This window comes from Euleptes europaea, chromosome 6, assembly GCF_029931775.1.
Source record: "Euleptes europaea isolate rEulEur1 chromosome 6, rEulEur1.hap1, whole genome shotgun sequence".
NCBI lineage: Eukaryota > Metazoa > Chordata > Lepidosauria > Squamata > Sphaerodactylidae > Euleptes > Euleptes europaea.
In genome coordinates, this window is record NC_079317.1 from 49625807 (window position 1) to 49641557 (window position 15751).

A 15751-nucleotide genomic window follows, 5' to 3' on the forward strand; every position below is an offset into this window, starting at 1 on the left:
TCACTAATTAAAATCAAGTTGGAGCGTTGAAACACTCCAAAATATAGCGTTTCTTGGATTTCCCTGGGAGACTCTCCCAGAGAACTAATGCTATGGACAAGCACACTACCGGAAGTCTCAGTAATAAATATACATTGGAGCACCCTGCATGATTTAGTTTTAGCCCGCTAGCATCAACCTGTGCATGGTTTGCCCTTGGCCTACTGGTGACTGTTCACCTCCTTTAGGCCCACAAAAAATCTCTGCCTGCCTTTCCTTTCACAAACTGGTTACTCTAGCATCCCACCCACCCTTCCAAAATACTGTCACTTAAAGATTTTGTTTTCTTTTTTTAAAAAAAAGCCATAGCTGGTTCCATACTGAGCCACATGTTGCTGAGCAGCCATTGGCTGCAGACTCCTGCCTTATTACTTGATCCCCCACACTGCTCTCGTCACATCTACGTCCCAGATCCATGAACAAATGGTTTCTCTCATGTCGGCATTTTCCCTTCTTGGAGGCTAGTGACACAGACGGGGTCAAAAGGCCTTACAGAGACTGGAAGCACCTCTCCCAGCATCTTCTAGTTTGGCCCTTGGGGACTGTGAGTAAAGAACAAGGGAGTGGTAGTGCTGCTAGAGGATGAATGCAAAGTGCATGAGTGTGGTTTTTTTGTTTTGTGAGACATTTATGTTATCTAGCTTGTTTTAAGCAGCTAAGCAGATATTCTATAGCCTCACCCGGTTATCAGGATTATCCTTTACGAAGGACAGCTCTTCAGCTTCTTTGGCATCCAATCTGTAAGGCAATACACAGGGTTGTTAGTTCTTCAGATAAAAGTTAATTTTTAAAAAATGTTCTGCCTTTCCACTGAACTGATGACTTACAACAACTAATTGTTTGTGGGCTTCCTAGAGGCACCTGGTTGGCCCCTGCGTGAACAGACTGCTGGACTTGATGGACCTTGGTATGATCTAGCATGGCCTTTCTTATGTTCTTAGGTAGAGGGTGGTGAAGGGTGGGGGGGAAAGGGAAAGCTTAAGACAGAGGGGCAGATAAAGGTAGGTTGGCTGTTGGATGGGAAGGAGATTGGGTTACCAACTCCAGGTAAGGAAATACCTGGAGATTTGGGGATGGAGCATGGGGAGGGTGGAGTGTGAGGAGGGGAGGGACTTCAGAAGGCTTTAATGCCATAGATTCCACCCTCCAAAGCAGCCATTTCCTTCATGGGAATTAAGGTGGCCAGCCTTCAGGTGGCAGCTGGAAAGCATCTGGAATTACAATTGATCTCCAGATGGCGAAGATCAATTCCCCTAGAGAAAATGGCTGTCTGGAGGGTGGACTCTATGGCATGATACCCTGCTGAGGTTGCTTCCATCCCTAAACCTTGCCCTCTCAAGGCTCGATCCCCAAATCTCCAAGAATTTCCCAACCTGGAGCTGGCAACCCTACAGGGGAAACTGATCTCTGTAATTGGGAGACCTGCTGTGTTTCCAAAAGATCTCCAGGGCACACCTGGGGGTTGGCAATTCTAGAAGGAGAGAAGGAAGCGGGAAAAGGGGAGAGGCTATGGGGGCTTTGCAGGAAAGAGGAAAGGTAAAGAGGAAATAATGGGAGAGGGGGAAATGAGATGCCACCCAAAAGTCCTTGCAGGTTCCCACTTGTACCTTCCGTTCCAAACACATTGAAAAGATCAAAATGAGAATATTCTGTTACATTTTCATGAGTGTGCGTTGCTAGCTGTCATGCTTTATGGGGTCATCTCCCTTCCCAAGATCTCTAAGAGCTACTGAGTACTATTATTTCTAGTACTGATGTACATGCATGAATATTAGAGCATCATGCAGTACATAAACAGAAAAGCACATTTCATACCCAGCAGGTGCTGATAACTTTCTGTGGGGACAATTATGTTTTTCTAAACAACAGAACCACCCCTGGCTTTTAAAACAGTGAAGGACAGCTTCTTGCAACATTAACTGCCTGCAAACCCCAATGAGTAACTGCCACCTGAGTACTGGCTCAGGCATGGCCCCATATTATTTTAATCTATGAAATGCTGCAGGGCATGCCAGAGAGAGAGAGAGAGAAGAGGGAACACTCTGCTCCCCTTAATATGCAACTTAAAAAGAAAAAGAAAAAGAAAAAGTGAAGAAGAAAAGTGCCAAAATGGTGGAAATTTAGTAAAAAACAACAACACAGTCAGGTGGGTTTTTTCAGTGAGAAATTCCTTTCTGTCCTTTAATGGCTGAGTCTGTTATTTTGTGTGAATTACTAATCTTCTAATCCCTCTTTTCTTGTTGTTTCAGTACTTCAGCAGATCTTGAAAGAGACTGAAGGCCTGTTACATCGTAGGATTTATGGTGCAATACCGTTTCCAATCCCTACCATATTTCTACACAACTGAGTGTTGAGCCATACACTACTTGTGTGTTCTTGTGACTGAGCCACCAGTTGCTTGAAATAAATGGAGGGCCCTATTGACAGACTGGCTGTCGTGTGAAGAAGAAGAGTCGGTTTTTATATGCCAACTTTCTCTACCACTTAAGGAAGAATCATACTGTCTTACTGTCACCTTCCCTTCCCCACAAACTGGGCCACAGTTTTCCTAGGTAGACTAGAGCAGTAATCAAATTGATCGTAGGTTTGCTACACACAAACAAACCAATTGCTGCTGGCAGGGTACAGAAGGATCTTCCCACTGCAAGATTTTCACTGAGGATCCTCAGACAGTAACCTTTGCAAGTGGGTCATATTTTGCCCCTGTCTCCAATATGCACTAGTACAGTTTTACCACCTCACTTGCTATCAGAATGAATAGGGTTGCCAACCTCCAGATACCCCAAAAACCTCCCGCAGGTGGCAAAGAGGGACCTGGAAACCCTAACAATGAAGTAGACCTTACTAAGGCAAATTATTACTGAATGATGACCAATTCCACCACAGTGAGCCAAGAATGTGCCACCTTAAGTGTAACAATAACAAAACAAAAGAAATCCAACTAATAGTGCTCATTCTTATGAAAGGCTGGAACAAACTAGAACAGAGAAGAGAGTAGGCTATCTGAAGCAGGGTTTCATGTTCCTAAGGGAAGGTCCCAGTCAAAAATAAACCTTGCAATAGAAGATGCTTCACTGACCCACCAGCAACTATCAATAGGTCGAGAGTGGGGGGACATAATTGCCACCATTTCGTTGATAGTGATGTTGGGGAAGAAGGTTTCAGTTGGGGATATCAGCACTTACTCCTTGTGGTTTGTTCAAGAAAAAAACAGCAGAAATAGCAAGGGAAGAGTTAAGGCCTCTCCTTACAGCTATTTATTCCTGCCCCATACTTTGAGTATTCTAGCCATTACAGGATCATCAGTGTCCTGCAGAAAAGGCCCTGTCCCTTTAACAGAGTCTTTACCATGTGGTGTCCATGTAATGAAAAGCTTCAATTGTCCACTTCCACACATTAAGCATTTAAGGTGTCAAAGCATTTTGCTTCAGGCCAGTTGGCAACTGTAGCCATAAATCATATCAGCCATCACAACAATCTCTGTTCTAGAGACACTCAAATTCTCCAATTTCAATTCAATGTTTCTACTTTGAGGCTCATAAAGATTCCATTAATTTTTAGAAAACTGGTTGTTTAAACACTAAACATAATAAACTCATAAAATCCCATTTCTGTTCCAGATACATTTCCATACATCTGTCTGCCACAGCATGGAAACATCTGTACTATAGACAGACAGATAGATAGCCTGGTGTACATTCCAGATTATGGCCTGAAGGTACATGATGGAGATCCCCTTTGGTGGATTTGGCCAGCACCCGGATGGGAGATCTCCTGCAAGCCTAAGTACATTTCCTTAAGTTCCATGATGGAATGAAGTTGCAGCCACGCTAGCCATAAATCTGGCTTTCTTTTGTGGCAGTAGTAGAGGTGGGGAGCAGAGAACTGGAGAACAAGAAAGTAGTGGCGTGAGGAAGAACCAGGCAAGCTGCAATAGGGGGGAAATATTACTACAAACACTGTGTAAATATTTTATGTTTGGTCAAAGGACCGTAATAAACAATTTATATTTATATATACTACAAACACTGCTTCCACACAGGTGTTTTTCTCTGTCTTCTTTGGTCTCAAACTGGAACATTGTTATGAGGAGCATCCACACATCTTAATCCTCTAATCATCTGCTTTCCAGATTTTCTGCATACTCAGCATGCTTTCCCTCAAACCTGGTTTACTGCAATATTTTCTGAAAGAATACATCCAAACTCCTGCTGTCTAGGATGGAAAGGTGCTCATATTCAAAGATCTATATTCAAAGATTTCCTTCTGTCAGTTCCTTGATGCTGCCATTTTCCCTGCTGTGCTACTGTTAGTTTTTTGAAGGCTTTAAAAAAACAGTAATTGCTATAGTGTTATAACGCTGATATTGTAGAAGGGTTAAATTTGTGTGTGTGTGTGTGTGTGTGTGTGTGTGTGTGTGTGTGTGTGTAAAGCATTGGTTTTTAGTGCTTAATCAGGGTAGAATGAGTGACTTTCTAAACACATAGTGCAATCCTAAACAGAGTTACACCCTTCCAAGCCCTCTGTTTAAGACTGCACTGTTAGTTAAGCTGTACTTACATTCACAGCCAGTATAAGAACCTGGTGAAGTAATTCAATGGACTCCAGTGGAATCCAGTTAAGCCACTTCCTGAAGGGTCAGCTGAATCGGTTCCTTATAATTAATCTAGTGAGTTTGTGGCTAAGCAAGTATTTAAAATGGGTTTCCCTAATCCAATATTCTAGCTGTTGTAAAGACTATGGTTCATAGGTAGGGCATCTACTTCGCAGAAGGCCCCAGGTTCAATCCCTGGCATCTCCAGTTAAAGGGATCAGGGAGATAGAATGTCAACTACCTCTTCCTGACACTCTGGAGAGCCACAGCCAATCAGAGCAGGCAACACAGACCTTGATAGACCACTGGTCTAATTCAGTACAGGGCAGCTTCATGTGGCTTGCAGGAGAAATGTTGTTGCCTCATAAAAAGTAATAGGAAGGGGGAGTAAAGAAATAATCTTTTTTAGAGTTCCCGTGGAGCCTTAAAATGCAAATACAGCTACATTGTCCCGCTCTCTAGTCATTTATGCTGTACATATAGTACAATATGGCTTAACTGTGAGGGGAAAACAGAGTAAGTGAAAGAGGTTTAAAATCAGTTTGCATTCTAATATAAATATTCTCTAAGGATTAGACAAGCTCGTTTACTGAAATTAGTCCAAAAATAATAATTTAAGTTGCTGTTTTTAAAAGAATTAACTCCAACACAAAAAAGGAGATGATAATAAATGTATATGTATGGTATATAGGGTTACCAGCTTCGGGTTGGGAGTCTGAGGAGGGCAGGGTTTGGGAAGCTACTTCAATGCCATAGAGTCCAATTGCCAAAGTGGCCATTTTGTCCAGGTGAACTGATCTCTGTTGGCTGGAGATCAGTTGTAATAGCAGGAGATCTCCAGCTGGTACCTGGATGTTGGCAACCCTAATGGTATATGCCTGTAAATGTATAACCAGATCACATCTAATAGGTCACAAAGGTCCAGCAATGACTCTCTTCTGGAATAAATTTCATTTTCTGTGTGTAACAAATGCTAGCCCTCTTATGGGTGAAATGTTTCCACTGTGGCTATGGTGCCAGTGTAAACATTCCAGCATTGCTAGGTATTGTCCATGTGTGGACAATTCTGAAATTCAAAATCATAGTAGAAAGGTGGCAATGTGTCAAGAACTGATCTGGTGTTTGACAGCGCAATCCTGAGTAGAGTTACACCCTTCTAAGCCCACTTACTTCAATGGACTTGGGAGGGGTAAATAAATGATATTTTTTACAGTTTTGCGCTGCTTAGACTAGACAATGGAATTTTGCACACACAAAAAAGGCAAAAACAAACTACACCCAAAGCTAAATCTTGGTGATACTGTAGTTAGAAAACACCAAAAAGAGCAGTCAAGACTTTGCCTCTCCTCTTGGTATGTACAGACTAGCTAGAAGTTACTTAGGAGGCACTCATTGTTTAAGGGGGACTTCTGTTTTCAATAGGGTTGCCAACTGCCAGGTAGTAGCAGGAGATCTCCTGATAATTCAACTGGTCTCCAGCCGATAGAGATCAGATCACCTGGAGAAAAATGGCCGCTTTGGCAATTGAACTCTATGGCATTGAAGTCCCTCCCCTCCCCAAACCCCGCCCTCTTCAGGCTCTACCCCTAAAATCTCCCGCCGGTTGCGAAGAGGGACCTTGCAACCCTAGTTTTCAACCCTCTGCAAAGAACAACTAGTTGCTTTCATTCTGCTAGTTCTTTATCAGATGAGCAAGCTAGCTAAATTCAGAGTGTAGTGAACTGCTGTTCTGATCTCTTTCACATAACTATTAATAATGTATTGAACTACCATTAAAATGATAATGTATAAATGTATAATTCATATTAACTGTTAGTTTGGTTACTGGAAATGCAAAAAGGGACCCCCATCTCCCACCCTCCTGATCAGAAGTGCCACTCAACAACTTTGAGTAAGACAAACAGACGTTGAGGATTACAGTTGAACTCATATTCTCAGTGCAATCCAGCCAGAGCAAATATAATTTGTTTGTTTCATTCAGCTTCTTAGAGTCATGGCCTTGGGGGATTTAAGGGTATTTGCCTGAGTGATACACTCTGTTCTTGAAACAGCTAGTTATCCAATGTATTCTACCGAGACTGTGACCTCATCTACATGTGTAGCAGAACTGGTAGGCACAAATCTGCCCTGGCTTCACAAGTAGGGTTGCCAACCTCCAGGTACTAGCTGGAGATCTCCCACTACTACAACTCACCTCCAGCTAATAGAGATCAGTTCACCTGGAGAAAATGGCCATGTTGGCAATTGGACTCTATGGCATTGAAGTCCCTCCTCGCCCCAAACCCCACCCTCCTCAGGCTCTACCCCAAAAACCTCCCACCGGTGGTGAAGAGGGACCTGGCAACCCTAGCTATTGTGTAGTTCATAAACAAAAGCTATGCTAATTTTATTGTAGTTCCAAATCAGGTTGTTTTTGGCCAAATCAGGTTGTTTTGATTTTGATGGCTGTTTTGCCACTTGAAAAGGTGGGGGGAAGCTCTGTGCCATAGGCCCGATCAAGATTGGGCCCTCACAGCGTTTTAAAACCACTTTTAAAATGGTGGTGGCAAGCTCACGGAGGGGCTACGAGTTCTCCGTCCCATTTTAGTTAAGCTCTCAGAGTCTTTGGGGGCGGCAGGTGCTTACCCAGTTTGTTTTTGGCACCTCTGGGGAGCGAGGGGAAGGGGCAGCAGCACGAGCAGAGACTTGGCACAGCTGTGGTGGTTTCCTGACCTCCCAGGGGCCAACCAGAAGGAACAAGTAAGGGCTTGTGAGTCTACTCCTTCACAGCAGAATAAAGAAGGATTGATCGGATTGGGAAGAGACTGATCAGAACTCAACTGCCCTTCTGACTAAATTTTGGAGACACCATAAAGGCCATTATAGAACTTTACTACCTTAAAACTTTTAGGCTGTTCAAGTAGCACAAACACAAGAAAGGAAATCACACAGATCAAAAGATAAACTTCTAGTTACTCCCCAATCTTTTTTTCTGACATGACCCACAACCAGCCTCTCTTTTTCTAGCAGCCATTGAGTTCAAGCACAGGGTTATTTTCAGTAAATATACCAAGGAAATGAAATAACATTGCTAAGCACACAGTTGAGCCGTTCATCTCATATAGTATACTGAAAGTGTATTTATGACGTATCTTTGTGAATTGGTAGGCAGTGTGTTATCACAGTACTCACCTGACTGTTGTTTATTATGATATACACTTACGTGGACTAGAGCCTACTTCATCAGCTGCATGGTGTTTTCCTCAATTGGCAGACATTTGTATATATACAGGAAAAATGTAAACACAGCAACCAAAAGGCCATAAAATGGAAGAATTATGCCATATGGTCACTGTTTAATTTCCCCCCCCTGTATATTTATGTGCCATCTATACGTGCCAACATTCAATAATACTTCATGCATCTTATGATGTGGACTTTAGTACACCAAAGCTTAAACCAAAACCATTAGTCTTTAAAGTTTCACAGGACTCTATTGCAACAGAGAAATACGGCTGCCCATAAGATATTTTTGTAGGAAAAATATATAATAGAAATTGATTTTTTCTATTTTTGATTGCAAAGGAATGTATGCAACACTTCTGTATAAGAAATGTCACCACATAGTGACTTTGCCCTATGATTACTGATCAAATAGATTTATGAATGCTGCTACTCAAGCACACCATGCCCACTCCCCTTCAGAACTGAGGAAGCTACTTAAACAAACCAAAAATATGATCTTGTTATTGGTTCCTAAGGTCAAGTTAAAAATTCAATTAACATTAAAGAGCTGACCTATCTCTTTAAATGCATGTCTGCTCCAGTCTCACAGAAAGCAGGAGGTGGGAGTGGGGTGGGGTGCAAGTCAGAACAAAAGGGACATATGGAATTCTTCCTCTACCCTTGGCTTTCTTCTCGGCACTGTGTTTGATTTTGCTATCACTGGGCCTCTAACACTAGAAAATGCCACAGCAGGACCCAGAAATCTATCCTGCCTCCAAGAAGCAGGACCCAATGTTTTCACAGACACCAATCGAAATCTTAAATACACAGACTCCATAGTTCGCAGGCATGTACTCTCTCTGCTAATAATTCAATTTTTAATGTTGTGATAATTCAATATGCTGTTATATAAACAAGCAACATATAATGGAACTCCATTCTTTTCATCCAAAGATAGGCAGACAACATACTCAAGAGGCAACTATGGCCCTTTTAGATCTTCCCCCTTACCGTCTGGCTCTGCCTGTTAATCGGTCCTTTCCTCTGGCTTTACTGCTCATTACTGGCAATGCTCTGGAAGCAGACTCACTGGTGCCCATTCTATGTGGTCCTCCACCTGAAAAACATGGCATATGCAGAACTGGTGTCTAGTCCCGCAACAGTCCAGCTCCAAGAGGCCTACCTTAGAGCTCTGAGCTCTGTGTTTGAAACAGAGCCCAGTAGCAATAAGGCCTGACTGTGAGGATAATTATCTTAATCAAGCCTAGACCTGGGAATTTCAATAAAACTCTAGAACACTAGAGAGACAAAGGCTCTCCTGCTCTCCCCCACGCCATGTTTCTGGCTCCTCCTCGGAGGCTTCTGAGTTGGACTTCTCAGCCACCTCAGTGGAGTCATGACATTTCCCTCCTGTTGCAAACTCCCACTTTGTGCTCCATACCAGTATGTATAGGGTTGCCAACATCCAGGTGGTGGTTGGAGATCTCCCGCTATTACAACTGATCTCCAGCCAATAGAGATCAGTTCACCTGGAGAAAATGGCTGCCTTGGCAATTGGATTCTATGGCATTGAAGTCCACCCCCTCTCCAAATCCCACACTCCTCAGACTCCGCCCCACAAATCTCCTGGTAATTCCCACCTGGGAGCTGGCAACCCTAAGTATGTACTTTACTATTCTGCTCAGAATGGTAGGGTACATGCCAGTGTTTGAAGCCTTCCTTCAGCCTAAGGGCCCTTCCTAGGGTTGCCAAGTTCCAGGTGGTGGTGGGCAAACCCCCACCAATCTACCTGGCTGCCCGCCGACCAGCTGAGGGTCGGCAGGCAACACATGCACGTGCGCCTGCCACTGCGCCACGTCATTTCCATTTACCACTCAAACTCCCAGTTTGAGTGGTAAAGGCCCCTTTGCGATGCAGCACTTCTGGTTGTAAACCGGAAGTGATGCAATTGCATCGGTGCGGCGCACTCACACCATCTTTCCCTACCTTTGCCCCAAAAACATCCTGCCAGAGGAGAGGGGGTACCTGGCAACCCTAGCCCTTCCTCCAACTTAAGTGGCTCTTCCTGCAGTGGAAGAAAGCTCCTTGACAGTTCACTGTGTAATAAGTCAGCTTTTACAATATAACTGAACTGAACTAAAAGACTATTCCTAGGTCCTACTCACTTTTTCCTTCAGACGGCAATGATCGAAGCTGGGATTTCCTGATATTTCTTGCACCTTGAAAATACAAAGCATAAAAATAACTCATATTAGTAGAATCCCCTGTTCCCCAACAGCATAGCATTGATTGCCTAATATGACAACACACACAAAAAGCTGTAACTTTAGGAAATGAAAGACTTGGAGGTTCCAACATCTGATAGCTGAAAATACAAACATTTGAGTTAAGTGCACTGAGAATGCTGTTTGTATAACAGTAGTGAGCAAGTAAAATGAACAATATGGTTTTGTATCTGTGCACAAGGTGAAAACTCCATCTTTTCATAAAATATTGCCTTTACATTTGTTTGGCTGAAAGTTTGGACACTATCCTCAGTAGTTTTTTCTAAATATCACATTTTCACATTTCAGCAGAAACTAAATTCTGAGACTAGCTACAATATGAAAACGGTTATGTTTGTGCTTCCCAAATACTGATTATCATGGTTATTTAGGGGATTTCTATCTTGCCATTCTAATAAGATATGTCAGGATGGCTCACAAGCAAATATTAACAGTGGAAAAACTACAATATAAAAATTAAAAGCCTAAAACATTGAATTCTTAATTTCTTTATTACCTTTGGGAGTTTGTCTTCCTGGAAAAAACAAGGCCACTACAAAATAGTATTCTCCAGTCTTATCCCAGCCAGAGTTTCTCAAAGGCTACCATGGTCAATTGAAACACCTGTGTTTGAGTTGCTACCAGTCACTCAAGCACTTTGGCCAAACAATGGGAAATCTGATAGAGTTTGGGGTCAGCACCCTGCCCTTTCGAGTGTCCCTGACTTGCTCCACAGAGCCCCACTGACCTCGGTATTCAGAGGGAAGGATGTTACAAAGACATATAAGTCCTCCTTCTCCCTGGCCTTCCTGCTTTTCACTTAAGGAGATAAGGACCAGCACCTCCTCCCTTTAAAGCCATCTCCTAGGCTGTGCAGGAAGGGGCTGGGGGCTAATCTGATAGAACCTTTCTCTGGGCACTTGGAAGCCCATCCCATCCCAACAGTAGCCATGTCCCCCACCCCAGCCATCAACCACTGTAAGGTGAGCTGGGCACCAAAGGCCTCTGCCACCATGGCTGTTGCATCAAAGCCACGAACCCTAACTCCTATGGGAGAGGTAAGTTCTGGTATCTCTCTGTTGTCCCCTGTGGCTTGCTGGGCAGTTGCAGAGCTCTTAAAGAGCCTTCCATCTATTTGCAGCCATAGTCTGGACTTTGCAACTGCTACTGAGCCAGAGGAGCTGCCAATTGGGGAGGTTATTGTTGATGCCTCCTGACACATTGCCATGGAGGAGGCTCTAAAATGGCATCTTGCCAGTTTTGGCAACTCTTTTCTTTTCTACCATCATTCTAGCTGGCATCCTTATTGCTTCATGGCCCCCAGTTCCACAGTTAACCAAGGAGTGAATGGGCTCTCAAGAAGGAACTGGGGAGCAATCACGGCCCCAGTTCAGACCCATTTCTCATACTGAGCTCAGCTACAATTGATGGGCTAGACAGTCATGTCCAGTGGAAACTCCCCAGAACTGTCAAGAAACCAACTCCATCCATCATTCTGCAGGGACAGACAATTTTAATAGCTCTCCCCCCACCTGCAAGGACAGATAATTTTAATAACACCTCTCCCACCTGCAGTGGTAGAAGCTCTCGAGTCTCCAGGGCTGCAATCCTCAATGAACTTAGTAGGGAGCAAATCCCATTAACTCAGTGAGACTTACTTCTGAGTAACCATTGCACTGAAACAGTCAGCCTGAGCAAACTGTGACTTACCCATAATAGCAGGATAACTATAAACTCTTCCACCTCCAGATTGCTTCAGTCCTGCCCAAATCAGGCAGAGGCTGCTGTGTGAGTTTCCTTTCAGTAGCGGTGTTAATTGGTGGGTTAATTGGTGGGTCAACCAGCTGCAGGCCATCCCTGCAATGTAGGACAGCTCCAAGGAATGCTCAGTCCCCACTTTTACCCCTAATTATTTTGATCCTATGTAACTTGACAGCCACAGGCATCTGAATGCTCCTATTATAGCACTGAATGGCTATATTGGTCTAGCACTATAGTGCAGAAGTTAGAACGTAAAAAAAAAACAAGATGGAAAAGAATGTGCCACAAAAAAGGCAAGGGGGCGGAGACATTTCAAACAACACACTACAAGCACTTCAGAAGCGTGAAGAAGACCTGAAAACTGAAGAAAGGTTGAGCCCTACTTTTTGAACAGGACACAAAAGGCTTTGTATGAAAAGGTTAAAAAAATTATGTTCAGCAGCTGGAAGCCAAAACAGTTGTGTCTGAAATGACACATAAATCCATTAGCAACTAGCTGCTAAAAGGTATTACAAAGGCTGTAGAGCTGCTGCTTTCTGAAGCTGCCTTTTCATTTGAAAGAGGTGCACACACACAGGGCTCTTGTGGGTCACAACTCACTCTGAAGACAGGAAGAATGAAGATTTTTGTCTCCGTTAGCTGTTTTTTGTTCTGGTTGGGTACTTAATGTTTATGTTTTTTATCAAGTTTCACCTTGTAAGGCACCTTAAGCAGATTCTCTGAAGAGGTGGCATACAACTTTTCTAAACAAATAAATAAGTCCAAATGACTCCTAGAATTATCATTTCAGGATTTTCATCACAAGTTAGTCCCCTCTGAAGATAAATGACTGTATCTTTATCCCCCCCCCGCATATCTTGAAGTATATGTTTGAAAGAGACTTTTCACACGCACACACACATACAAACTAGAACCACATTTTTAGCATCCTGACATCCTGACCCACAGCAAGATTTGCATCCCTTCACATCTGACAGAAACACATTTAAGGTTAATCAGGCTCTTACTGACCTTTCTTACTGTGGACACCATCCAACCCTAGTTCCTCATCCTTAGTATCTTCAAACCTTCAAGTGAAAAAAAAAAGACCATTTCAGATATGAAACAAATGAAAAAATGTACTGAAATAAAAACATCCTGTCCATCTTTACTTTCACACTATGGGCCAATAGACATAACGATGGCATTTACAATATAGAAAGTGAGCTGAGCTGGAAGAAAAATGCTTCAAGCAACAGAACATGCCAGCTAAGGTGGGAGAAGGGGCAAGGTTTAGGTCATCTCACCTGCAAACCTCATTTCCGGTAAAAAAAAATAGGGCCCACCCTACTTTACACATGAATGGGTACGTACACAAATAAATGCATATTGATTCTCTGCTGCATCTAGTTGGGTCCTAAAATAGCCATTGTATAAATCAGACATGAATCAAGTTTACCCTTCCATATGGACAGCAACGGGTTACCATGTAAAAACTTCCTACTAATTGTATGCACTGAATTAAAAGACTGCCCTCCTGTACCTTTAGAATCTTCCTTCTTGTAAACCAACCAACCTTGTAGCCATCATATATATATTTTAGCATGTCTAGAGTTGCTATTAAAACATGCTATAAGAAGAGTCCTGTTGAATCCAACCAAGGGTCCATCTGGTCAAGCGTCCTCTTTCCAATAAAAGCAACCAGAGGCTTCTAGGAAGCCTATAATGCTTCTGGGCATAAAGGCAACAGCTCTGTCTTTTCATATGTTCCCGGAATATGGCTCTCAGACATGTGCTGCCTCTGAATAGTAAAGTTTCACTTACCTACTATTGCTAATTGTCCTGACTTTATATAATCCATTTAAAAATCCATAAAAGAAAGGACTATCATAACATCTCGTAGGCTTGAATTTCATACGTAATTTTGTTTTGTGTGAAAAAGGGAGCTCCAGACTTGCTTTCACTGGATGGCCCAAAATATAGTACTATGAATCTAGGAAAGGTGTCTCATTACTCTGAGTGTCTCTAATTAAGTTATCTGGATACAGAATAATCCATGCCCCATTAGAATCACTTGGAATGTCTGCAAAGCATTCACTAATAGAACAGGGACATCAACTAAACTGGCTCTTGGCCAGCATGAAAGGAGCCATAAGCCCAGCGCACATGTGCAGGGAGGGAATGCAGTAAAGAGCCCACTGGCCACAACCCCTCTTTCTGCGCAATCATGGCATCACAGAATCATAGAGTTGGAAGGGACCACCAGGGTTATCTAGTCCAACCCCCTGCACAATGCAGGAAATTCACAACTACCTCCCCCTCACACACTCCCAATGATCCCTCCTCCATGCCCAGAAGATGGCAACAAAAAACCCTCCAGGATCCCTAGCCAATCTGGCCTGGTGGGGGGGGGGAAGCTTCCTGACCCCAAAGTGGCGACTGGCACTACCCTGGGCATGCTAGAAGGAGCCACGAGAGTCAAACACTGATGCAAACCTTCCTGTTCTCCCAACTGTCTGGCCATCTGCAGAGGCTGCCACATGGAGGAAGTGGCCATGCAAATTGTCCCACCCTGTAATCAGCTATGTTCCAAAACCAACTTCTGCTCTCCCTCCCTTACATGTGGGGCTATCATATGCACCAGGCAGACAATATCTGTATTTCTAAGGGGGTCTTTTCTGAACATCTTGAGATGCCCCCTTCCTCTATCAGTTGTGTACATCCGGGCATTATAACAGATCCACTGTGGGTCATTGAATTTGAGTCATCTGTTGATGCCGAGACACTGATGTACTATCGTCCTTCTCTCGCAATCACAAGTCACATAAAACTCAACCCCAAGAGTGTAAGTAGATATATTGCTTCCCCTTAGCAGACTACCTCCCACTAGGATATTGTTCCTATTGTTGACCTTTTTGCAGGCTTCAGCATTCAGGGTGTACTGAGTTGGAGATCACTTACAGACACTCTGATTTTTCTATGTCCCAAGCCCGCCGCCATTCTCCCCTTGCATTCTTGTGGCGCGCCAGTCGCTCAAGGTCAATCTGATCTCGCTCTTTCTTCCACCGCATATATTCTGACCTCTCTCTTCCAGACAGGGTACAACCCTTGTCTCCTGGACTCTTCTGGGGAGATTTCCCTCTCTCCTAATTGAACAAGAGGACAACTAATTAATGCATTAGCCCCCCCCCCCCCAGACACCCAGTATTTAAAGGTGACAATAGCAACCCTGCAGCAACTCAGCCTCTGTTGGACTGCAGACTCCTGTTCCGGTTTGCTTGCTGTTTACAAATCATTGCCCCTTCTTACATTATGGCCACCATATCCCATTGGAGGCTGCTTGGATGGCTTCTGAAGTAAAATTTCTGCACTCATATGCAGCTGTATTGGATGCTCAAGAACGAAAGTATTTCAAGGAAACAAGCAGACATTGCTAGACGTGCTCACATTCCATGTCACCTAGACCAGGATCTCCAATCTCACTGATCCTGTGGGCACTTTTGGAATTTTGAGAAGAGTAAGTGAGCACCACCACAAAATGACTGCCATGGGGGCTGGGACCAATCACAAAACATTTGGAGGTTCTTAAGCAACCATGCCATGACAGAGGCAGCTGTTTCTGAATGGGAACTTCCTGCCAACACAAAGGTAAAAACCTCCTGGGTTCTTCTGAAGTAACTCCTGCTGCAGTGAGGTAGAGGAAAGCCAGGACTTGCTGTTTACTCTGAAGAAAAGATGCTTTGTTGAAGCGTCGTGGTCCCCACCCTGTGGAATGGCCTGCCTGAGGAGGTCAGGAAGGTTCCCGCACTCTTGACATTTCACAAACCATGTTAAACTGAATTGTTCAGGAGGGCTTTTTTGAAAAAGAAATAGGGCTATAAATGATATAAATAAAATAAATAAATAAGAA

The 15751-nt window shown here is 43.5% G+C and overlaps 1 protein-coding gene across 1 annotated transcript in view; it reads right to left on the minus strand.

Moving 5' to 3' along the window:
- Nucleotides 1-707: 707 nt before the first annotated feature.
- The window catches only part of CCDC9B (coiled-coil domain containing 9B), a 65571-nt gene continuing 50527 nt past the window's right edge, over nt 708-15751 (minus strand). Inside the window, exons 7-11 of the mRNA XM_056851872.1 lie at nt 14803-14987; nt 12874-12929; nt 10003-10056; nt 8849-8954; nt 708-777 (exon numbers count right to left, since the gene is read on the minus strand). Of these exons, the coding sequence (XP_056707850.1) occupies nt 708-777; nt 8849-8954; nt 10003-10056; nt 12874-12929; nt 14803-14987 (471 nt within the window). The remainder of the gene's footprint in view (nt 778-8848; nt 8955-10002; nt 10057-12873; nt 12930-14802; nt 14988-15751) is intronic.